At 37.3% G+C, this 27,252-nt stretch overlaps 1 protein-coding gene across 1 annotated transcript in view; it reads left to right on the top strand.

Annotated features, from left to right (window-relative positions):
• Positions 1–27,252, top strand: part of galnt1 (UDP-N-acetyl-alpha-D-galactosamine:polypeptide N-acetylgalactosaminyltransferase 1) — a 125,860-nt gene that overhangs the window by 62,866 nt on the left and 35,742 nt on the right. The window contains exons 4-5 of the mRNA XM_058745891.1: positions 5,782–5,950; positions 25,616–25,782. Coding sequence (XP_058601874.1) covers positions 5,782–5,950; positions 25,616–25,782 — 336 coding nt within the window. The remainder of the gene's footprint in view (positions 1–5,781; positions 5,951–25,615; positions 25,783–27,252) is intronic.

Below are 27,252 nucleotides of genomic sequence, written 5' to 3'. Positions count from 1 at the left end.
GCGCAGCAATGGCATTGGCATTCAGCTGTTCTTCTGCTGTTATCAAACAGCGTTGCATTACTGCGGGTGCCCTCTTCTGGATTGAGGGTGAATTGCCTGTATTCGTTGTAAGGCCTCATGCACCGAACGGAGATGTCTGTATCGTGACGGTTCGGTACGAATACATGTATCGTTCCACCCCTAATACATATATATATATATATTAGTGCTGTCAATCGATTAAAAAATTTAATCGCGTTAATCACAGTCGTGGACTGTGATAAATCATGATTAATCACACATTTAAAATTGTGAGCTTTCCTGTAGCTCAAATAGTAGAGCATGGTGCTAGCAACGCCAAGATCATGGGTTCGATTCCCAGGGAAAGCAAGAGCTGATAAAATGTAAAAACTGTAACTTGAATGCAATGTAAGTCGCTTTGGATAAAAGCGTCTGCTAAATGCATAAATGTAAATGTAAATGTAAAATACTAGGATTTACCTGTAAATGTGTTGAAAAAGAAATGCATGACAAACTAGTTTAAGGAAACAGAACCTTTCACACTTCCGCCAGATATGAGACATAATCCTTATTATTATTTTATCATTATTCTTTTGTTTTTATTCAGCCATTATCAGCCTGGCAATGAAACGTTTACCAAGCCACATCGCTTCAATCCCAGTATACATTTACCCAACTATTATCAAAAGCATTTCTAAATAAATACAACAAAACATTTTCTTGCGACCTTACGTGAACTGTTATGACAAAATGCATTATGAAGAAGATTTGGACCTGTTCTGCAGATGCATTAAAGCTAACATTAGCATCATGCTTTACATCATGCTCATAAGACAATTTATGAGATTAATAATGCACTTTTACTCAGAACTCACTTCAAACCACCATCGAGTGTTTGTAATAACTTCCTTTTATGAGCACATGTGGAATTTGGTCGTTTACTGTTGTTAAAATATGCTATTTATAGCCTTTTATATCGCTGCACAAATGAGCATTTCAGATGTGCACATTCAACTAAAGAAATCACATACAGATCTATCGTAATCGTGTGTTTATTATCTTATATAATCTATAGTGGCTGTTGTCATGTTTATTTCTGCTGTGTAAAAGCCTTAACATGTGCTCTGCTGAAACTCACGTTGTTTGTGATGTTAACCGCCTCTCTGTTCTTAAGTTGCCAGGTATACATTCCAAGTATAATACACATTAGTAAAAGGATCTATTTTAATTTTTATTTGTCTATATACACTTTGGGGGCCGCGGTACATTATAAAAGTAGCCCAAAAAACCGCAACCCACGGCTCTGTAATTTTTCCCGTGACTGTATTTTCAAAATAGCCCACTTGTGCCGTTACCCTGGCATCACTGGTTCGCTGCACCCTCATCACACAATGATAGATAACCTTCTGCGCTGCGATGACGGGAAGAAGTTGGGGTCAAACCTTATCAAACGATTAATTTGCGTTAAAAAAATATTAACGCGTTAAAATTTTTTTATTAATCGCATGCGTTAACGCGTTAACGTTGACACCCCTAAAATATATATATATGTATGTATGTGTATATATATATATATATATATATATATATATATATATACAGTATATATATATGTGTGTGTATATGTATATGTATATATATATATATATATATATGTATATATGCAGTGTTGTGAAAAGGTTTCTGCTCTGTTCCCGTATTTTATAAATTTTTTTTTTTTTGCATATTTGTCACACTTAAAAGATTCAGATCATCAAACAAATTTTAATATTACACAAAGATAATGCAAGTAAATACAAAATGCAGTTTTTAAATGATGATTTCATTTATTAAAGAAAAAATTCATTTATTTTTCCATATTCCAATATGTTCTTCCCTCGATACGTACCTCTCCCGTCTCAGTGCGTGCACTCAATCGCTCTAGCGCGCGGCGCCACTATGCTAACGTTTAGCTTAGCACCATTCATTCCTTAGGATCCAAACAGGGATGAATTTAGAAGCCAGCAAACACTTCCATGTTTTCCCTATTTAAAGACGGTTACATGAGTAAGTATGGTGAGACAAAATAAAACGTAGCGATTTTCTAAGCGGATAAAAAATGATTACTATAATGTATGGTGGAAGAGCACTTCGCAGCACTTCGACCTTGGCGCAGTAATATCATCACTCCTGAAACCCCCTCCTCTAACTTCCGTCAATACAAACAACGTGACCTGCACGCCTGCACTATCAGTAGTAGTTTGAGCAGACACAGTTTTAAGGTTTCAGGTTTCTCAGTTTCAGAGTTTTATTTTTATTTATTTTTTATTAAGTTTAGGATGAAGTCAAGTAGTGTCGAAAGAGATGAGTTTTCAGATGTTGCTTGAAGATTGACAGCATTCCGGATAGGGGTGGGAAGATCATTCCACCAGCCAGGAATGGTGAACGAGAATGTTCTGGAGAGTGATTTTGAGCCTCTCTGTGATGGTACCACAAGGCGTCGCTCACTAGCAGATCTCAGACTTCTGGAGGGGATGCAGATTTGTAATAGTGAGTGGAAGTAGGCGGGTGCTGAGCCTGTGGTTGTTCTATATGCAAGCATCAATGACTTGAACTTGATGCGAGCTGCAACCGGTAGCCAGTGCAAGGAGATAAAGAGAGGTGTAACATGAGCTCTTTTGGGCTCGTTGAAGACCAGTCGTGCCGCTGCATTCTGAATCATTTGTAGAGGCTTGATTGTGTTTGATGGAAGTCCAGCCAGAAGAGCATTGCAATAGTCCAGCCTAGAAATGACAAGGGCCTGGACATGAAGTTGTGCAGCATGCTCTGTCAGAAAGGGCCTGATCTTTCTGATGTTGTGTAGTGCAAACCTGCAAGATCGAGCAGTCTTTGCAATGCGCTCTTTGAAGATCAGCTGGTCATCAAAGATTACACCAAGATTTCTGACCGAAGATGATGGGGTAATTGTAGAAGTACTTAGCTGGATGGTGAAATCATGCTGTAGAGTCGGAGTGGCAGGGAAGACAAGAAGCTCAGTCTTTGCCAGGTTGAGCTGGAGGTGATGTTCTTTCATCCATGCCGAGATTATAGGCATTCAACATTACAGTATAATTGAAAGCCATTATTTTTAACATTTAATAGGCTCTGAAATATTAAGTGATTTTAAAACAATCTTCACATAAACAATAAATTGTATATGCATAAACTATACAGATTAATCTTTATTCAAGCTACAAAAGTTAATCAGCGACTAGAGCAGTCGAGTGATTTCTCTTTTTCTTTTGTTCTTTGATTTACATCACTAACAGACTTCAGCAGGTTTTACTTTAAAAGCAGTGCTGTCTCTTTAAAAGCTGATGCACATGACGCGGATCTGACACACATCCTATTTTCTTGAAACTTTTTACGGTCATTTAAGACTTTATAACTTAGCGAGGTTACTCGCCAAAACCGCGTATTTTGACATAATTGTGTGTGTTTTCGTCCGTTGAAGCGCTACTGGTGCACTGTCTAAGCGGCTCGGTGTTTGAGTACAGCCAAACGTAGCCTACTTCACTGCACCGTTTAGCCGGTGTAACCCCAGGTATGTGTCGCCACATTCTCGGGTTATGAAGAATAAATAAGGGAAAAGTTAATCTTCCGAAATGAAGCAGCAATATCTTTTCAGGTAAAAGTTATTAGAACCGTGTCTAGGGACAAGCTGGCCATCACACTGCTCTGACTTTATCAGCCCGTTTGTATTCTATTATTTGATTCGCTCTTGTCGTTTATGACAGAACAGCTAATCACGATGATCTTGTCTTCGGAAATGATTGTTTTATTCATTTATGTCAGAAACAGCGTGTTCTCACTACATTGCATTGTTATATTTCGTAAAAGTTTTACCCGCCAACTGGCAACTGACACTGATACACATACTCGCCAATGCTGATTCTTACTTTGGCAAGTGTTAATTTTTCACTAATTATAACGATTCAGGTAGCATGAAGCTTAAGTTAGCTGCATCATAACACAGTAACAGATCCTGTTCTTTATTTCAAGTCGACATGACCAGTATTCTTCTTTGGTTATTGAAAATGGCTCTAAATAAAAACTGTTTCTCGATTCCCAACCCTATTATTTACTGTATGAACCTTTTATTTCCAATTTCAAGACATCCCTGGATGCTCCCAAAAGAGGTTTTGTCAGATTTATCTAACCTCTGGGGACAGTTTTGTCCCTAAAGTATATTGTAGCTAAATAACTCCAAACACACATACAGCTAATACAGGAAGCACTCAACAACACACACACACACACACACACACACACACACACACACACACAAAAGTGAGAAGACTATTTCCACTGGATGTGTGTGTCTGATAGTGTTATATTGTGAAATACGGGCAGGTATTGAACTGTGTGTATATCTGTGGGAGAAGAAAAGAGTGTAGACATATAATCTCATAGTTTTAGAGTTTAGTTTTAACCACATTCCAGCTGGGCAGTTTATTTTAGAGAAAGAATGGAGAAATCTTGAGCAATATTCGATTTTAAGGATGTTTTTAGTTTATCTTTATATGTTAAACAGTTTTAGTATTGTGATTAGTCTCAATGTAAAGGTAAAATATGAATCTAAAAGCAAAACCAGTTGAGAACCGCTGCTTTAGAGACTATAAAACGGAGCAGAAAGAAGATCTAGAATTCGAAAGGAACAGTCACAGAGAAAAAGTATGTGGATGGTGATGCAGAGAAAGCATATTGTTTCACAAAGCTTTCCTTTGTCACTAACTGACCTCTCTATCCCCTGATCAGGTCACTTTGGTTTGGTCACTGGAGGGCTGCTTTAGTTTAGCCGTCATCTCATAGAACAATAACCCTAAAATAATCTGCTCACCACATTAATAAAGCACATTTTCTGCTGCTTGTGCTTGTGTCTATAGCGATGATTATATGATTTTTACCCTCAGAATCCCTGAGGAAAGTCATTGGATTTTGCTGAGCAGGGAAACAGGACAAAGTTGCCTTGTAATGCGCTCAGTCCGAACAGCTAAATCCTGCCCGCTCAACATGCATGCGGTTCACTCGTACATACACACACAGCGTACGCAAGTGCGCGGCACAAGGCAGTTTGCCTCTTAGAGCAGATGTAATCTCTCACACTGTTGCAAATCTGACCTTAATCTCACGAAAGCATGCTTTTTGAGTTATTAATGATCAAAGCTCAGTGCTTATCTACCCACACAAAATCCACAAAAACACACACACATGGCACAATGAGCAATTGTGCACAGACATCTAGGCCACAAATTCTTTTCGGTATTTCACACATTTGTGGTGGCATTTTCACCATTCTGAACAATTTTAGCGCTTTTTTGACAAGGAGAGCACAGTGTCACTGAAGAGCATGACTGGGATGAATATGAAATGTGATATGTAAAAATAAACATAAATATCCCTTTGGAACAGGACATTTTTATTGTGCCTTTTCCGGTTTTGCAAAAAGTGTGACAGTATTATTGTGTTTATTTAATTAGCCTTAGAAAGATTTCATTCTCATCACAGAATACATTTGAGATGTGGTGGAAATGCTACTGTGGTGTTGTGGTTTTTCATTTTAAAATGCCAAACATAACAGAATTCTCTTGGGATGTGTGTATATCCACATTTGGACAGATTAAATAAACTAGTGAGAGCGTGATGGGTTTATTTTCTAAAAGTCCACAGGGCTCAAAGTGGCCATAGTTGGAGAAACGCCCATATGTACTCAATCAAAAGCCAAGGGAACAGTCTTGACTCCTTGTGTGTTTTGTGTTCCAGCTGTGGTTCAAAGGCCTCATGACGGCCCAGGGGAGATGGGAAAGCCAGTTGTCATCGCTAAAGACCAACAGGAGAGGATGAAGGAAATGTTTAAGATAAACCAGTTTAACCTGATGGCCAGCGAGATGATTGCACTCAACCGATCCTTACCGGATGTGCGTCTCGAGGGGTGAGTGTCTCCTTAGTTATAATCGCTTCCTTTAAAGTGAGTTTGCTTTTGTTTTATAGATACATTTTATGCCTGTAACTGAACCAAATGAACATTTTGAAATGGAGGTTATGAAATGTTATGGTAACTGTGAGGGTTGGTGTTTGGCTGTTTGACTTTAGAGTAACTGACAGTCGTATCGTGGCGTGTGTGTGTGTGCTTTTTGCTGAGTGAAATGCGTGTGTGGCAGGGAGTGAAATGTAAACATTGATCCGTGAAATGTGTTTATTTCCAGCCCTCAGATTAATTACCGGAGAGGTATTTTTTCTCAGCTGTGTTTGAAGCAAACCAATAGAATCAACATTTTCAATTAAAAGATAAGAGTGTGTCAATTACAGAGTCACAGTCATGACCTAACTTCACACACACACACACGCACGCACGCACACACAGCGTCAGACTCACAACTATCACCTTCACAAGAATGTGATCTTCTAACTCTTATAACTAAGAACATGTGTTACTTGAAAATGCACAAACTTGTTAAAGCAAAGAGTTGAGGGGAAACTGGTTGTAATCGGAGTAAGAATGAAAGAGCTGAACTCTTCTTCTTAAAGCAGGATGTGGTCTGCTCTGTTTTCAGCTGTTTTCCGTCTTTGGTTTCGTAATTGTGAAGATTAAGCAGCATTTGGACACACTGTACTAACGTACGTTAGCAGTCAAACGTTTGGACATACCTATTTTGTTCTATGTTATTAGTGTTTTTCACATTGTAGCACAATCTATCTATCTGTCTGTGTGTGTGTATTATATTTTAGTTTTGTCGAGAAATTCATGCACAGGCTGTCATGCATAACTTACTGTATATTAGTCTAAAAACTATTTTAAATGAAAAGCTTTTAGATCAAAAAGTATTTAAAATAATGAGAAACACATTAATGACTATTTTTATTTTGATTAATCTATCGACAAATTTATCGATTAATCAATTAATCTAAACGATTAATTTCCCGCAACAACAAAAAATCGACAATTTTACTTAAGAATATTTTATTAAACTATATTTTATTAAACCAAATGAAAATTTCTATGAAATCCTTTTTTTAAAACAAAAGTAAAGTGCAAGATAGAGTGCAAGAAGCAAGTGTCTATCTCATAGTCCAAATCACTGAAATCAAAGTTCAGTATTATAGTGTAAGAATGACAACATATCCACGTTCTAGTCTACTAATAATACAATTATAATCAAAAAACACTTTTTAAAGGAGTATTTACCAGAATTTATTTAGGAGAAAAATGTAAACGTGCAGTGTTTCTGAAAAAAACAAAAAACATTTTATTTTTAAATAAAATAAATTAATTGGAGATGCTTTTGGTTATTAGAAATATCAGAAAATAATGGAAAACAGAATTTGGTAAAGATAAAACTCTAAAACTCAATTAATTAGACAGGCTTTTTGATTAATAAAATTTAATTTAAGCATTAAAACAGAGTATAGAAAAATGAAAATGGAAAAAAACTGAATTATTTGGAAATAAAATGGATTTCATAGGGCCATATAATTATAATAAAAAGTTTTTTTGTGGTAATAAAAATAGATGTAAGTGAACAACAGCCTTTAAAATGACTTAAAATACATATATAATAGCGACTAATTAATAATAATTAGTTCAAATAAAGTACCAAAAGCAAGAAATAATATGGTTTTATTGAACAAAACTGTTAAAAGACATAATATATTATAAACAACAGAGCTAATGTAGATTACACATTACGACAAAGGCCTGCAGGGGGCGCCAACGGCCTGACGATTGTTTTTACACATTACTGTGCGATCTAATCCTTGTTTAATATTGCCCAAGCACCATTTAATTCAAATGTCCACTTAATCTTTAATATTTGTCCGTTTCTTTAGAACAGAAATACTATAGCCACTGTAATTAAATGAATATGTGGACATCAAAACGTGTAAACCGTGATGTATTCTCCTGTGTTTGTGTAGATTTATAAATGATTTACCTTACAAAACTGATGAAATGGCGCACATTGCGTTCCCAGATGAACGTTATAATAAACCCAAACTCACAACATCACGCAGAGATGGAGTTTGATACGCTCCACACATGTAAATGATAAGTTTCTGTGGAACTACTGTGAACGGAGCCGCTGTGTGACGCACGTACTTGACCTACACGCATGTAAATAATTAAAGCGCATATACTCTGTTAGAACTGCATCGCATATAATTATTTAATTAAATTGTAGCGTTTGTGAATTCACAATTATGCTTAATGATTTTTAAATGGGTTTAATATATCACGCAGCCTTGGAAAACAGTCTAATAATGTGTTTTATGGATTCTCGTCCGTGAAATGCGCCACTTCCGGTATTTTGCCAGTTAGTCGACGCGAGTAAAATTAAGTCAAGGATTTTAAAAAATCGAATAGTCGACTAAAATCGACGAATCGCAACAGCCCTAATTCAGTCAGTCAGGTGCGTCATTCTGACCACAAACTGTCAAATCAGACAGGAAGTGACCATCTGTTCAACACATAAGCAACATGCAGTTTGTCAATACAACACCAGAGTTTGTATTGTTTGTTGTTTTGCAGAGTTATGTGATGAGAATTTCTGCCCATTCAAATGTGATTAAATACACATAATTATGCTAAACTGTTCAAAAGTTTGGGGTCAGTAAGATTCTATATTACTTTAAAGAAATTTGTATTTTTATTCAACAAGGATGCAATAAATTGATCAAAAGAGAGAAATCTTTTGTAGCATTATAAATGGAATTACTCTGTTTCAAATAACTTTCTATGAAAAAAGTTAACTAAATATAAACTACTTTTTAAAATCTATTCAAATAAAGAGTTATTTTTAATTGTAATTATATTTCACAATGTTAGTTTTTTTTCTGTATTTTTTTATCAAATTAATGCAGCCTTGGTGAGCATAAGAGACTTTCAGAAACATAAAAGAAATCTTAACGACCCCTAACGTTTGAATGGTGGTGTAAATATGTAATTAATTAATATGTGCAACAAGATCACTGGAATTAAAAAGTATTACAGAACATTTCAATAAAATTAAATATTTAATATTGAAGTATGTTTTCACTGAGCCTTTTCCACCGAAGCTGTGTCCAAACTCATATATTTACATAAGACACTGGACTGTGAACTACGTAGTGTGTGAGGAATTGTTTGATGTGTCACAATCATCCACCCTAAGTGTTATTTAAACACCTATTATCCTGTAAGCGTTTGCCATGTCAAATATTAACTGCTAATATTTGTGTTGTAGAGGTCAGATTACTGTGTGTGGACTGTGAGTGTGGGTGTGTGTGTATTTTTCTCACTGCGTAATACACCTCCTATTTCTGTAACACTCTGCAGTAGTAAGTTTACTGAGGTGAGACAGAGAAAAGGAAAGATGTGCAGAGAAGATGTCACAATCGTCCTTGAGAAAGCAAAGAAAAAGACTTTTGTGTGCGTGTGTATTTGTGACGCTGCTTTTGTTCTGTGTGATATCGCTCCAAACAGTTCCCCCTCCGTTCCCACTGCACTAAATAATGTGGAGTTTGTCCCTCTGCAGTGGACACACACGCTTTCAAAAGGCCTTGCCTTAAATATTTACGGTTTTAATAAGTCCCTGGATGTTCTCTCTTTCAAGGCGCGACCATGGAAACTATTCCACCATGACAATAATGTCACCCGAGGTCTCGGAGCCAAGTAAAGCAGAAGCACGTCTGTGAGGCAGACGCAATATTCACACACTCGCCTACAGCTGCACGTCAAGCATTACGTCAAGTCTGTTTAATGAACTAAATCGTTTGCATATGCATCCTGGCAGTGCCTGGTGGGGTGATAAATCACTGGGTCACTGGAGGGAACTGCAGGTCTGATATGCCAGGATTATTGTTGTTTAATGAGTTTTGTAATTATGTAGTACCAACTGTGTGTGTGTGTGTGTGGGCGTGGGCGTGGGCGTGTGTGTATATATATATATATATATATATATATAATTTTTTTTTTTTTTGGATGCAACAATGCAGTTAGCAAATGGTTCAATTCATACCTCAGTTTTTTAACCACGAATTTTGGTTCGGTTCTGATGGCTTGGGCTGCACGATTTGGCTCGAAATTCCAGTTTGCGTTCCAGTATTTGTTTTAAACTATCTGATACTAACAGATGCATTGTCAAACTGTGACTCTCTTTGTGTGTGTGTGTGTGTGTGTGTGTGTGTGTGTGTGTGCATGCAGGTGTGCTTGGATTCTTTGATGAATAGATAGTTCAGACGATAGGGCTGTGACGGTCGCCGTGACAACCGCATCACCGCGATGGTTGGTTGTCACCGCGGTTGTCTATTGCCACCGGCGGTAGTGCACGTGACGTCACACACTCTATAACAAGCATAATACAAAGTTTTGTATACAAGTGTAATAATAGTAACAGTTGCAAATTGTTTTATTTAGACTATAAATCTAAGCTAATTCACAAATTACCTCAAACGCCTTACACGGCGTTTCCTTTCAGGTTTGAGCGCAGGAAAACAGTATTCTGCATTCAGCAAATTTATTTCGTGATGAGCGATGGACCTTGTTGGGAAACCAAATACTACGTCGCCGATCTGGAATAATTTCAATTCATGTCACCCATCCGCATTTGTATAAATGTCTTCAAGTTCACGTGATCACAAACGCCCGGCTGGTCAGGTTTGTATTGGTGAGGTTTTCTCCAAACTGGCCAAATACGAACGAGACAGCGGTAAATGGAAGATGCTAACAAGTAATGTGGCAACATATGCCGCGATTCCTATTCCACAGAGAGCGCGTGCAGACGAGGAGTTAACGCGCCCGCTTGCTTGATGGGGGAACAGTGAACCGTGTATAAACCAGACGTCGCGTCGCAGCACAACAGGTTGAGTCTGTCTACACTGGACATTTGAACTTTGTGTCAGACATTATGTCATAAATAGGACGAGGCAGTTTACTGTGAGGGATTTGTCGTTGTGTATCTTGCCGCATCTAGTGTAGACCGCATCACTGATTATAAGGGGTTCTCGCCGTGCCGCTCGCATGAGGTAGACAGGGTGTATTTAACTTTCTTATTTAAGGCTACTTTCCTATTTAACTGTGTTTTTTAAAAATATTTATTAGAGTGTTTTGCAGGCTGAGTGTTCACTGACGGAAGTGCTAAAATAAACACGCACGTTTGTTAATAGATGATTGAGCCTCATTTATTTATTTTTGCGTTTCAGAATTATATATATATATATATATAAATATACACAACACCGCGCCACCTATGGAGGACCAAACCTGCAAAAACAATAAATAAATAAATACGCAAATAAATAAATAAATACATAAATTCACAAAATTATACATAAATAAATTAATTAATCAACGTATTCCTGCATAAATAAATATATAAATAATTAAATGTGTCGATCAAGGAGATAAATAATTAAATAAATTAAACAAATGTTGGGGAAATAAAAAATGCTTAAGGAAATGCTAAACTGAAAGTTGATTTTTAACGTTTATTCATTTTTGAATGTAGTTCAGTATTTATTTTTCCTCAGCTCAGCATGCTAATGAGGGGGTGTCTATCAAGCATCAGAGAAGGCGGTCTTTATGCCACCATTGGTTGATCATTATAAAAGTTCTGCGTTCGATTGTTTGCCTGCGCAATGCCCATTAAAGTGCATATTGCTATTGCAGGTTAAAATTTTCAAATGAATATATAACCTTGTATGAAAATATCATATGAACCGTTATTGCAGGGTTTGAAAATGTTTTACAAGGCGTGAGGGCACAAATTTATAAGAAAAAGTGACGCATTCCTTGACAGTGTTCTCAAAAAGCGATTTTTTTCAACATCGCGTCATATTACGTCACGAGAGGGAGTCGTGTGCCGCGCGCTGCTGGTGTTCAGTGGAGCGGGCGCGAGTCAGTGTGTTTTCGGTAGTTATTTTCATTTCAATTTATCATCGTCATGGTAAATTGTAGTGTTTGTGGAGGTTGCACAAACTCCAGCCTCTCAGGACATCGAGTCCACAGGTTTCCTAACAAGAACGGTGTCTTCCGGGCCTCGGTGCGTTTGTGCCGCTGAAGAGACGGGACTTCACTGATGCATCTGCTTCAAACAACGAGGTGGTGCGATCACTTTATACCGGAAGATTATCATCCCGGCGATATGATGCAGTTCAACATGGGATGCCGAAGCTAGAGTCTAGTGAGACTCGGTGCGGTTCCTTCGGTGCGCACAGCAGCTTCATCGGGTCCCGGTCCGCCTGTGTTCGGCCGCCGGCGGAGACATGATGCTCACTGATCCGTCAGAGATGCTGCTCCACGAAAATGTCAACTGTGCACCGTAAGACTTGTTTTTTAAAATTTGCTAACTACCATATCAGTGAACATAATTATTTAAATAATGAGACACAACGAGATGTATATAAGTTGTTGTAAAGCACTGCAGCTAGCTTGTAAGCATTAGCAATTATCGTTATATTTTTAAAAACCGTGTAAAAACGTTAGCATATCGGAAGGCATAGCTGGTAAGTTAACCTCAGTTTGCTAATATTATAACCATCAAGTCTAGTGAGTTTAGTAACATTGTTTGCACAGCTAATTGGTCATTTTTTTGTCATGCGATGTGTTTATAAGGCTTTGGATGATGGGAGTGTGAAGATCTGAAGCAGTGGAGGCCAGCTGTTATGAACCATCTCTGCTGGACTGCAGGAGATGCAGATGTGATGGAGGCCGAGTGGAGAAGCATGGTCAGCAGTGAATGTGATCTAAACATGTGTTTGCTGCTCCCGTCTGAGAGAGGAATACTGCAGGTCACCACAGGCTCCACGAGAACGCAGCACTGTCATGTCTTCCACTACACCTGCTCCTCTCTCCAGATCCCTCCAGAGGATCAACAAGATCAGGCTGTTGGCGTGTATCTAGCACAGCATTCACGATTTAACACACTTCAACAACACATTAGTGTGATACCCAGACTGAAAGATTGTTAAATGTTTTTAAATGGGTCAGATGGTATATTTTTCTGTGCATCTATAACTGTGTATATATATATATATATATATATTTGTTAATTAACAGCTGCAATGTTGTGTTTTTAGTTGGATATTAACAGTGCTATGAAATAACATTTGTTATGATTTAGTGCTGTATAAATAAAACTGAATTGAATTAACCATAAATGCAGATATGCTTGATATATATCTAATGTAAACTTCATAAACAAGTTTTTATATTGTAAAACAATTTGTGATTGTGATTATTTTTTATTGATGGTCAACAAAATGGGGCCAATCAAAACCTTCCTCTGTAAACTGTCTTCTAATGTCTGACACAACACATGCAGGTAAGGGCTGCTTAGGACACCATAGGTTCAGCGGACAACTTGTCTGTATGCTGCCAGTACTGATTGTCTTATACCAATGGCATCAAAAAGTGACTTACAGGTAGTTGTGACCTACCTAAATATAGGCAACTTGTAATTGAAGAAAACACAATTATTCAGATGGTTTTCAAATCTTTAATATACTATGTATTTATACATACAAGTATTTAGCTCAGAGTAATAAATGATCTCTGCCCTGAACACACTCATGTCTGCTGGCCTGGAGAGGTCTATACTCCTGTCTGAAGTGCATATAGGCGATCTGTAGCACATGGGTTCAGACCTGAATACACGCAGACTCATGGGGACTCGTGTCATGGTGGGGACCTAAATTGAGGTCAGAAAGTGTCCTGTAAGGGGTAGGTTTAGGTGTAGTATGTTCTAAACCGTTCCTAATCTGCTACAAACCAAAAATATGTACATTTTCTACACAAAAAGGATGCATACTGTTTAGGGCATTGTATAATAGGCGAATTGGGACGTACCATACATATCAACAGCATTCGATCATTTTAAACAAATCTGAGTTACAGTTGTCAAATAAACCTAAACAAAATCATTTCCCGGTGTATACCTAACGTCACCACCTGTCGTTGGCCTAGTTTCAGAATTTAAAGTTGGAGCCGAAGTGTGTGCTGTATCTGCTATACAAACACGAGATATTACAATAGTTAAATTCACAAAATAACTCTATGACACACAAAACTCAATTTACACAAAAAATTCGCTCTTACAATTTTCTAAACGACTCAATGCCTCGCGGAGCAACTGGGCAGTCGACCTTCTTTCCGCCATGATGGATCTACAAACTCCCGCAAACTGTTCGACTGCAATGACTGTTGACATGATATTTTCATACAAGGTTATATATTCATTTGAAAATTTTAACCTGCAATATGCACTTTAACGGGCAATGCACAGGCAAACAATCGAACGCAGAACTTTTATAACGATCAACCAATGGTGGCATAAAGACCGCCTTCTCTGATGCTTGATAGACACCCCCTCATTAGCATGCTGAGCTGAGGAAAAATAAATACTGAACTACATTCAAAAATGAATAAACGTTTGAAATATTTATTTATACAGGAATATTTGGATTTATATATTTATTTATGTATTTATTTTCTCGCACATTTATTTATTTATGTATTATTTTGTGGATTTATTTGCGTATTTATTTATTTGCGTATTTATTTATTTATTGTTTTTACAGGTTTGGTCCTCCATACCACCAGCGGTAGTAGATCCATTACCACCGCGGTGGTAAAAATCTGCCACCATCACAGCCCTATCAGACGAACAGCATTCATTTTAAGAGATCGAAATAAGCGGCAAAGGTTTTCCAATTCTTGCTATTAACACACCAATAAACTGCCTCAATAAACTCCTAATTTGCTGCTTATTAATAGTTAATAAGGTTGTTGTTAAGTTTAGATATTGGGTCGGATTAGGGATGTAAAATATGGTCTTGCAGAATATGTGCTTTATAAGTATTAATAAACAGCCAATATGTTAATAATAGGCATGCTAATAAGCAATTAGTTAATAATGAGAATTGGTCCCTATACTAAAGCGTTACCTAACATTTTTACATCTTACAAAAAAAATAAAAATAAGTCAAATTAAATGAGAAAAATGCAGAATGTTGGTCTACAATTATTTTTTAAAACTCTACTATCTTTTTTATTTGTTTTGATTCAGTTGTTTGAGTTTGCCCATGGATTTCTATGTTGAAGTGACAGAATTTGAGCGAGTGGGGATGCGCAGTGTGTATGCTGCAGCTGGGATAGAGTGAGTAAATGAGCCTGTGAGAGTCATCCTGTTTGCCTGCTTCTGATTTTCTCTGCAAATATGACCTCATATTTGCATGAGAGCACATGGTCTGATGTGTTTTGTTGACTCTACTGCTCAAAAACATGTAAGGGAAGAAGGATCCATCTTCTCATCTCTCTCTCTCTCCCTCGTTCATTCTCCTCACACACAAACGGACAAATCTGCAGCAAATCTGCATGATGCGATCATGTCAACATGCACCAAGAAGGTTTCCTGCATCTTGTTAAATCCATGTCATGTGAAGGATCTGGGCTGTTCTGGGGTCCACTGAGTGTGTATAGAAAATTACATGCACTCAAAATCAGCTTGTCATAAGTATAGACTTGCCAGAGAAAAGTAATCTAAACCTAAAAACCCATCTTTCTATATTGCCAGACATTGAAAATTAGCTGTGTATCCTGATAAAATGATTCATAGACGATTGTTGATTTACTTCTCCTTATCTCCTTGGAAGGAAAACTGAAGCACTTCAGCTTTAAGGATCGTTTTTTTGTCTGGTTGGAGGATCAGATTCTGATTGGACTGATTTGACAGTATCTTAGCAACGCTCTTCAAACATTTCGTTATGCTTTACTGTGCATCAGCAGATAAACCTTTTCCCGGTTACCTCTCTGTTTTCCCTGACCTTCTGCTCTCTCCCTTGTCTTACACACACACACACACACTCATAGTGCCTAAGTGCTGTGTGTGATGTGTACTAAATTACTGTTTTGCTGCTCTGAATGGAGTAAAATGGAATACATTATTCTGTTTCTCTAAATTACATATCAAAGGAGGGCGAGTGAGAGCCGGAGAGAGAGAGAGATCTGATATCAAAGAAGTAAGATATCTCAATCTCTACGGAAGGAAGGAAGTGGAATAACTAGGTGAGAAAAAAAGGAAAGTGGAGATGAAAGCTACTGAAAATGTATCTGCCAAAGGGGAAAGTAAGTGTGTATGTGTGTGTGTGTGTGTGTGTGTGTGTGTGTGTGTGTGTATTTGTGCCTGGTTGTGGCTGTTTCTTCCCAAACACACCCCTGCGTGAACTGACCCAATATTGTGTCATCTAGATCAGTGGTTCTCAACTGGTTTGGCCTTGGGACCCACGTTTTCCCATGGTCATCAAGCCGCGACCCACTTATAAATATATGTGTATATATATATAGATATATAGAGAGATAGATAGATAGATCGATTGAGTATATATATATATATATAATTTGTTAAAAAACAAAAAGCAAATTTATTTCACAAAAATTAAGTTAAGACTGTTAAAACTGAATAATACTGAATAACAGCCTATAAGGTAAGGCTATTAAATAGCAGTCCCAAACAAATTTTTGTTAATACAGTTAGTTGGTATGAGCCACCACATTCATTTAAACATGTACAAAATGACACAAAGTGAAAATAACTTTTTTGGGTTATTTTTGTACTTTTGGGTTGTGGAAACAACAGTTACCATGGTGAATATACAATACTAATATGAACTGTTAATGAACCGTGGAAACTCCTGAACAGAATGAATATCATACCTTCATGCAAATCCTTCCCAGCTACCACACGCAGTACCAGTTATGTGATTTATTGGTACTGTACTTTTATTTCACGCGTTGCATGCTCGTAGTTTCTGCGCTTTAGTGAACTGATATACAGCGTGGCATTGCGTTTGCGCGTGCTATTGAAGAGTGCGCGCTACGAGCACGGTATAACATCTGGCAGAACAGGATAGTTCACTTTTCTGAGGTGAGAGACTTACAAAAATAACGATAGAATAATGACACTGACATTAAACCTGTCAACATCTCATCTGACCGCAGACAGGCCTACTGAATCGGGACAGCGCCTTTTTCTCGGGCACTCTTTACTTAAACTGCATCTGACAGAAGTGTCGACAGCTTTCATGAACGTCTTTTAAAATAAGTCTCGCATCAGAAAAGCATTTACAATTACGTTTTTTGTTGTTGATGTCGTTTCTTTGGCCGCACACTCTGCGGCCCACTCAGAACGGTCTCGCGACCCACCAGGCAAAACAGGAAACTGAAATCTGGTTGATTTATGAGGCAATAAATGAGTTTCACATTTGTGTTTTTTCACATTTTGACAGTGAAACTGTGGCATTCAGAAATCGGACATGGAAAACAACTGATGTACTGAGTAGATATCATTTAAACCAGGGATTAAAAACAGTTCAACAAACAAAAACAAACCATTTTTATAAAACGTAACAGGTTTGTTATAGTTAACTAGAACTAAAACTAAACCTGTTCATTACTTAAAGGCATAGTTCACCAAAAAATGAAAATTCTGTCATTAGTTACTCACCCTCATGTTGTTCCAAACCAATAAGACCTTTGTTTATCTTCATTACACAAATTAAGATATTTTTGATGAAATCCTGGAGCTTTCTGACCCTGCATAGATAGCAACACAACTGACACAGTCAAGGTCCAGAAAACAAAAATAACAACTTTAATCAAAAATTCTTCCATTCAGTGGCGTATCGCAAATCTGCAGGACCCCCCTGTGAGTTATTTCACAGTTATTTCTCTTGTGGCCCGAACATAGTGTAAAAAATGAGAAGAAATGTATTTCGTGTTAAACGAGTTGTTTTTGAAAGTCGGAGCGTGAAATAAACCTGCTCTTAATTTTCATTGATGACTGCAGTGTTAATTAATCATTTTAATTATAGGCCTATAATTCATTGTATAATAGACCTGTTTTAAGTACCTTTTTAAAAACATTTTCAATGAGGAGTAAAATAATAGCCTAATCTTTTATTATCCTCACAGTGCTTCAGTTATATTTTTATTTAATAATAAAAGTAACCTAATAATTGACCTAATAATAAAAAGAAAATGTAACAGGCCTACATTAACTGGAAATGCCAAATACTCTTAATATTGCCAGTGTTTGATGCTTTTGACAATATCTCTGGCAATCGTCAATACATGATCATCGTCCTTTGATGCACCCCAGCAAGAGGAAGTTATCGCGGGGCCCCCCCAATACGCAGAGCCCCCCCGCAGTATGTGCCTGTCTGCTACGCCACTGCTTCTCTTCCATGTCAGTCTCCACCGTGCGTTCATAAGAGCACCACAACGCATTCATGTGGTGCTGCTGATGCACGAGCCGCGTTCTGAAGTAGAACCTTGATGCACTGCTATTTGTTTTCAATCAGAGGAGTGCACACACATGCATCGTGGTACTGTCATGAATGTGCGTTGAATTCTGACACGGAAGAGATAAAATTGACCTATCGGTAAGCCCTGCCGCCCTTTAGTTACTGTTGCTCCCTCGGACAAACAAACAATCTGCTCACCATCTTACAATGACAGTCAGTGTGAAAATCTTGTCCCACGGTGTTTTTGAACAATTTTGGACATAGAAATGCCAACGTTCAAGTGGGAATTAAATATGCCATGGAGGGATAGCCTATATAAAATATTTTAAAATAAGTATGGTGGGTAACTCGAAGCGAGGGTTTACAGATCACAATGCAAGCGGGAGAAGCCTCATATTACGATCCACTGTTCATGTACCGCAGAGTACGATTACATTAATGCACATTTAACCATTTTAATATGGAGAGGCACTGAAATGTAGACCTTCGTTTATGTGTTTTTGACCTACACTGTACAGGACGTGAGAACAGATCGCTATTTAGGTTTGTACTTCAGCACTGACTCATTAACTTCAACGTTAGCTAGTTTTAGTCAGAGATACCTTGCTGAAACGCAAGATGACATTAACGTTCTGCTTGAGCAGATGAAAATTGTAACTTAATGAGTGTATGACAACAAGAAGATGAATGTTTTTGTCTTCATTGGGATTGGGGTTGAAGGGACTTAGGGACTTGCTTAGGGAAATATTTTGTTTGGGTTTAGTAAATGTAATAAAATAAACTCTATTGCCCATCCTCTTAGGATACCTGGAATCAGTGTTACAAGTACCACAGGCACATCATTTTTCCATTTTTGTAGCATAAACACCATCAAACCGATGAGCGCTTTGGATCTTCCAGTTTTTCTCTATGGTGCTGAAACCTAAAGATGTCAGAGTTCCGGTCCCCGTGCAACTGATACTCGACTACCATTGGCTCATCTGCATTCGAGGGGAGGGGCTTACTGATAGGTCAGCTGATAAATAACGTCATTATTTTTGTTTTCTTCGTACACAAAAAGTATTCTCGTAGCTCCATAAATGTATGGTTGAATCATTGAAGTCATTTGGGCTATTTTAATGATGTCCTTATGTTTCTGGGCCTTGAACATGGTAGTTCTGTTCTCTTGGATTTCATCAAAAATATATTTATTTGTGTTCTGAAAATGAACGAAGATCTTATGGCTGTGGAACGACATAAGGGTGAGTAATAATGACAGAATTTTCATTTTTTTTGTGAAATATCCCTTTAATATACATGTTAACTGAAAAAAACTAACTTATTTTATTTCAGTTAGCTGTCAAGGCAACATTTCTCATTTTAATTTATTTTGACTTAATGTACTAATTAGTACAACTAAAAATTATACATAAACTAAATCTGAAATAAAGAATAAAAATATTTTAACTATATAGAAATATATGTATAAAAATAATAAAACACAACAAAATTACTTAAAACTTCAACTAAAATGAAAATGGAAGATACATAAATAAAAATAAAAAGTGGATTCACAATATGAATAAAGACTGGAATTAAATATTAGACAAGTTTGATCTGGTCTGGTGCCAGTTCCTCAAGACAACAGTTACACCATTACTGTTTTAACAGTTACATTAAACAATGTGTCAAAACAACAGAGCTGTACACATCACAAGTGCTCAGTGTTGTTTGTGGTAATGATCTTTGGCTGCTGTCTCTTCTAATATTTTTAACTAGCTCCAGACATGCATCTTTTCAACTCTTTCCGCTACATGTGCATTACTTCTCTCCCCGCTTAAGACGTAAAGTGCCTTGTTGCTGATTAAAAAAGAGCTTCAGTCAGATGACAACAGTTATTTTAACAACAGTAGCGCAGAAACAGCAGAGAGAAATTGATACTTTTGTTAGAACTCTGTAGAAAATGAGAATGTAGCAAGGGGGTTCGAAAACAATAGACAACTGATTAAACAGTTGATCCTAACTTAATATCCATATCCACTTTGCCTGAACTGATGAAAAATTGTAATATCTTTTTGTAGAAATATTCTCAGACACTGCTGTTTTGACCCCATTTTGACAAGTACTTATACTTTGCAAAGTACTACTGGTGTCCACAAGGAAATTAGAGGCTGGATCTTTTGGATCATTAATTGAACATCTCTGCTGTAGAATATGATCCCCTCAACAAGATGTGTTGTTGTATTGACCTTCATAACATGATTAACTGTTCAAAAGTGTGCTTGATGACCTGATTGGCTGTTCGGTGTTCTGTTTAACGATGTAATTAACATAATCACTGCGATTCATCAGCTAAATTATGCATTGCTTGATTTCTTGTTTTGCATTTTTTACTCTTGCTTCTTTTGTCTCTGCATGTGAGTTTTTTGGTTTGCCTCCCCAGTGTGGCGAGCAAAACGTTTTTGGCTTGTATTTTTGTAATTAGCAAGTTGTGCAGAACCATTAAAAGCATATGGTCAAGACTGTAAACTCGCAGTCAGCATAGATTTACACAACCACGCCAACACACGCTGTTTTTATAGTTGTGTGTCGCATAGAGAGAACAGCTCACAGCTGGGAACAATACTGACCTTTTCTCCTTCACTGCATTCCTGCTGTCTGGGAGGGAACTCTGTGTGTGTGTGTGTGTGTGTGTGTGTGTGTGTTTGATGCTGAGAGCTGTACTGTGGTAAGGTAACACAATATTTCCTTTACAGTTTGACAGTCTTTGTTTTTATATGTCTTTTTTTACTTTCTTTTAGATTCAGGTAGCTTTTATGGGCATGGTGAAAAAAAGTCTGAGTTTCTGAGGAGTCCAGATGAGAAAATAATTTACTCTACAGAGTGAATAAATAAATGAATGTGTATATATTTTTTTATAATTAATGTATAAATAATTTTCACTAAGATACTAACTTTTTAGAGTCAAGGAGGGGATGTGAGAAGAGGCAGTGTTTCCACATTATGAGCAATATCAATTATCAATATTTTTTGCCTAGTATCATTCAAAAGTTTGTTGTTGGTTCCTTTTCTTTTTAATATGCTGATTTGATGCTAAAGTAACATTATTATTATAATAGTGTTGAAAACTGCTCAAATTTATTTGTGGAAACATTTTTTTTTTCAGGATTCTTTGGTGAATAAAAGCTTAAAAGAACAACATTTATTTAAATACATTTATATACATAGCTGTATAAATTTATAGCAATGTAAAAGTAAAAATGCTGACAGAAAGGAGTGGTCTGTGTGTGCTAAAGAGTGGCTTCACATCCAATTGCTTTACACAACTTCACAAAGGTTTGATCAAATAAAAACTTAAAAATGAGTCAAATGTGGCCTTCAGTGTTTTGGACTATGAAGCCAGCCGTGACACCAGCTGGTTGTTTTTGTATTTTCATTTTCTGTTTTGATTCTGTTCTTTGATATGATGAAAGCGCTGGTCAGAGAGATTTGGATTTAGCATGTGTGTGTTTGAGATTACGGTGACTTTGAGAACTGATGACTAACCGATCCTGTGTGTCCTCTGGCTGTTATCTCTGCTTTAGAGGGAGAGCAAAAGTAAAAGAGAAAGGCTGTCCTCAATTACTCCTCCCAAACACACACACACATGCACACAGCTGAAAATGTGTGTAAAATCGCAGTGAGCTGCATCACTGGACTAACTCAATCTAGTAGGATGTCCTGTAAATGACTGAATAACTACAGCTCATATTCTTCTTCCACTGCATCTCTCTTTCTCTCTCTCTCTCTTTGCTGAAGTTAAGCAAGATTTGGCCTGAGGAGTCTGATAAAAAAAATCCAGTATAATAATGTGCGTATATATATATATATATATATGTGTGAGTGTGAGAAAGAGAGAGCGATGGAAGAGTTCTACAGACCTACGGCTGTTTTTGTCTCTCTCTGATTGCACCAAATATATCCAATTATTCCTAGGGCCTGAGAAATGTGATTGTGTGCGTGTCTGGTGTCTCTGAGGGTTTGTGCGAGCATGTGTGTGTTTCATCTTTGATTCTTTCCATCTTTTGATCAGCCATTCGTTTCCACATTGTCGCAGCTATTTTAGGCTGATTTAGCCTTTGCTCTTCTTAGACACACACACACACACACACACACACACGCACATATAAATCCATGGCCAGGCATATGCTACCTCACCCACTCAACTCACTCACACTTTGATGGTGTCTGTGCTGATTGGCGGGAAGGGATGCATGATCTCCCTGCTTTACACAATTGATTTTTATAGAGAGACAGAAAATCTAGGAGAACGGACACCAAGGAATGAGAGCGAAATCTGTGCTTCATTTTAATCAAGCAGGTAGCAGGGCTGACCAATGAGACGCCTCGGCTGCAAATTAAACCATTGTCTGGGGTCCTGAGAGTCGACATCAGGTTAATGAATTTAAAAAGAGCAGTCTGTGTGTTTCCAGATGATGAGTTTAAGAAAGATGGGGCCAAGAGGGTCTGTGTTACCGCAGTGATGGGACATGATGGGCTACAACCCCTCACCTTCATTTAATTAATTGTGTGTGTGATGGCAAGTAGATGGCAAGTTATTAATCATTTGGATCATTGTAGTTATGTTTGCTGCTGAATGTGGTTTTGTGCTTGCTGTTTTGTCTTTTTGGGTGATCGCAGGCCAAAATCCCCCAGCTGTGCCAGGACAAACAGGAAATGAGGCAGGAAGTGGAAGCGTGTGTCCCACTTTAGCTCTCCAGATACAACAAACACTGGCTTTCCTCTTCCTACAACAGCATAGACTGGCACAGTGACCTGCAGTTACATAATCGACAAACAATCAACACATTCTCTGAACCTGCCCACAGCCATTCAAACGACCAATCAGAGCCCATTCTCGGGATGACTGATTGAAATTTAGACCAATGAGGAAACTGAGGAATGGAATGTTTACAGAAACATTGATTGGAACTTCAGACCATATTCTGGAATCCAAGAAAGATTGGAATCTCACTTTCTCCCTCTTCAATTAAATCCATTGTGTGTTAAAGAACGTTCTTATTGCCAGAGCATTTCCAGAATAACTGGCTGCAATGAGAATTGGTGAATAAGAAAGTAACAATAAATATTACTGTAGATTGAGTAAAAAAGTAATAATAACAAATAAAAAAATGAACAAAAGAATAAAATAACAGTACAGAGTACCGAAAATGTATCTAACAATGAAATTAACAAAAATGGATAAATTAAGTAACCTTAATTTAACAGAACTTAGCTCTATGGTGCCCTAAAATGGACATAGTGATGAGAAAAATTTTTAACAATTTTTCGTTCCCCCGAGAAACTTTGCCTAAAATTTTTGTGAACGAATACAAAGTTTCTTGGGGGAACTCAGAGGTTTTTCATGCAAACGCAAAAGTTTTGTGAGAGAATGCAAAGTTTCTTGGGAAAAGCAAAACTTTTGTGTGCGAATGCAAAACCAGCTTATGCTTTTATGCTAATATACAATAAGAAATGAGGCAGGAATGCTAATATGCATTTTATGCTAATATACAAAAACATATTATTATTTTCTCCCATCTCTTATTTTTTCCTAACACCATGTCCCTTTAGGGGCTCCATATACCCCAAAACCTAAATCATTTACTGAATGATATCTTTTTTTATTTGTTAAACTTGTACATGCTCATATTCAAATTTGGTGTGTCACGATAGTTTGTAATACAGAAGAACCAATCACATTGCCATCATTGACATCATATGACCCATTTATTTTCATTGTATGAAAGCGTCGGCATTCCTCTAAGCTTCTGTTGTGTTCAGACAGATATTTTTAAATTAACTGTTCCTTTAAAGCTGCAGTCCGTAAGTTTTGCCTCTTTGTCGCCATCTCTGTTTGAAAACCTGGAATTGCAGTTACTTGCGGAATTATTTTAATTGCGTGGGGTTGTACTCCGGCGTAGCTCCAACGCGGATGAATCTGTTTTGAGGTGAATGTGTGGCTGTCAGTCACGCACCGGTGTGAAACCTGTACTTAGGAATCACAGATTCAAGCCTACGTCTTGGAATATATGACCCAAATAAGAATTTTGACCGTATATTGCCATCTGAACAAGTAAGTAACAAGTCTGTCACGTTTGTTCTGTCCAGCTGAGGAAAAAAGCATTACAATAAATCACGCTACCAATGGTAATTAAATCTAACGATCGTTTAGCTCATATCACATCTAACCGTACAAATTATTATTATTGTTATACTTTATTCTCAAATTATTAATGTTAACAACTTCACTATGAGTATAGCGTGTATTAGCGTGTAGATTTCAATTTATGTACAGTCTAATCTCTAATTGTCACACCATTCGAATTTCATATTAAGAAATTCTTTTAACCCAAAAAGCAAATTATGCTCCCTTTGAACTGGTTTTCTTTATAATACAAATCTTGTGTAATCCCATGCTATCTGTAATTAGAAGCACATTTAAAACTGGAATATAATTTAATTTCATTCACATGGGTTTCTTATAATCTTTCTGGATTACAATCCACCATCAAAATGATTTTTTGACATTTAATTATTCTAGCTGCCGTGAGAAAAGACTAAAAAAGATCCGTCACCTGCAGGATCCTCACATGCGGTAGCCTAGTAGCCGGGACAACTTCTTTATGTTTACAGACGTGGCGTAATGACGCAGTGCCATGCTTGAATTTCCTGCGAAAACTTACCCGTACCACTCAAATTAGAAAACATTATTATAAGCTAACCATTGTGAATCGGGCTAAAGTAAGACGATAGTTTTGAACACTGACTGGTTATGTACTTGCTCAAATATTGATTTTGGATCATTTTTAACCAAAAAGTTACGGACTTGCAGCTTTAAGAAGATTGAGATAAAGATAAAGACTAGATGAAAGTGCTAATAACAGTAATAATAAATCTCTTTCTTGTTTCTGTTGGTTAATGCTGATTGTTAACTCATTAACACTGAATATTACACCATACCGTAAGGTGTGACCAAACCTGCCAAAGTCTCAAACATTCATTCAGACTCTCTGTCATCATTTATTCCAGTGTCATCTGTTTTAGAGCTCCTCACACTAAATGAGATGCATTCACAGTCTCTCCAGCAGCTCTCCACTCACCGTTTCTCCATAACGGCTTGTGTGTTTCTGATAAGTGCTAATCTCCACTCATCTAAAACAGAGCTCTCTGCAGCTCTCCAGAATCTGTGCGGTCTGTTCATTCCTATGGGAAGAGTTTAGGAGAATGTAGCTTTTTTTAATATCTTGAACTTGATTGTCTGCAAGTTTTGTCCATTCTCATTGCCAAGTTTTATATTTTGCAGGTGTAAAACGAAGGTGTATGCAGACGATCTCCCACGCACCAGTGTGGTGATTGTGTTCCATAATGAAGCGTGGACCACTCTGCTCCGAACGGTCCACAGCGTCATCGACAGGTCACCGAGACCCCTGCTGGAGGAAATCGTGCTGGTGGATGACGCCAGTGAGAGAGGTGAGTGTGCGCACACTAGATTTCGCCAATGTTTTGGGGACCAAATGTTTCCACAAGGATAATAAAACTTGAAATCTCCTACATTGTGGAGAGCCAAGGGTCATAAGTTTAACAGCTTTGGAGATTTGGGAGCATGTCTTAAAGAGATGTCATCTGCTGGAATGCCACTCTCTCGTGTGCGAGCGTACAACAGTTAGCGGAAACTAGAGATTACGGTTTATAAAGTTTTAAATTTGGATATTTTTCTTATACAAATGCATCGCTTCACTTCAGAAGGCCTTTATTAACCCCCCGGATCCATGTGGAGTACTTTTTATGATAGATGGATGCACTTTTTTGGGCTTCAAAATCTCAATCCCCATTCACTGCTATTTTAAAGCTTGGAAGAGCCAGGCCATTTTTCAGTATAACTCCAATTGTATTTGTCAGAAAGAAGAAAGTAGGGCTGCAACTAACGATTATTTTAATAATCGATTAATCTGTCGATTATTTTTTCGATTAATCGATGAATCGGATTCACACAAAAACATTCATTTTCAACCGCTTTTAGTAATCGATTTTTATCGATTTAATCGATTCGTTGTTGCAGCCCTAGAAGAAAGTCATACACACCTAGGAAGGCATGAGGGTGAGTAATCTTTTTAGTTTAGGGTTAGGGGATAGGAAACATTATTTTTCCAGTATAAAAACAATAGAGGTCAATGAAAAGTTCCCACCATGTAAGGAAAACAAACGTGCCTAAGTGTTTGCTGAAGCGTTTTCTTGTTTGTTAAAGTTACAGTTCACCTTGTTCACCATGTTATCATTTACTCACCCTCATGTTTGTTAAAACCTGTAATAGACTTTTTTCTGTGAAACACAAAATTTGATATTTTGAAGAACGTTCATGCAGCTCTTTTCTATACAAATATTTTTTTTCAAATGACAAAAAAGCACTATAATACTAGTCTATACGATTTATAGGCTATGCTATTTTCCAAGTATTTTGTATCCACAGAAAGAAATAAAGCCATTCTGTACAAAAACTTGCCTTGTATTGAATGGAATTGTATGGAAAGGAGCAGTTTAGGCATTCTACTATACATGTTTCTGTGGGCAATCTGAAGAATAGTCAAAGAGGTTGTGAAAGCCATGTGAGTGAGGAAATAATGTCAGTTTCTCTATTTAGGGTGAACTGTCCCCTTAAAACTGTCATGTAACAGATTTTTTCTTCCATTTTGTGATGTACACTTGATTGAAATAGGCGACTTGGTTCTATCCATCAGCTGTTGATTGGATGGAGGCAGATCTGAACGAGAAACTGAGGTTGATTTTAAGAAAGGGGCTTGGTTTAAGCAGACTGCTGGAAGATCAAGTTATGAATCTGTGAATGAGTTGATTATGAATCTTGGATGAATTGTCTAGTTAGATCAGTAACATACCTGTCAATTTGACAGACGTATGTGGTGCTAAATGCTGAGAGGGGGAATG

Source organism: Onychostoma macrolepis, chromosome 16, assembly GCF_012432095.1.
Source record: "Onychostoma macrolepis isolate SWU-2019 chromosome 16, ASM1243209v1, whole genome shotgun sequence".
Classification (NCBI taxonomy): Eukaryota; Metazoa; Chordata; class Actinopteri; order Cypriniformes; family Cyprinidae; genus Onychostoma; species Onychostoma macrolepis.
This window is presented reverse-complemented; position numbering and strand designations above follow the sequence as displayed.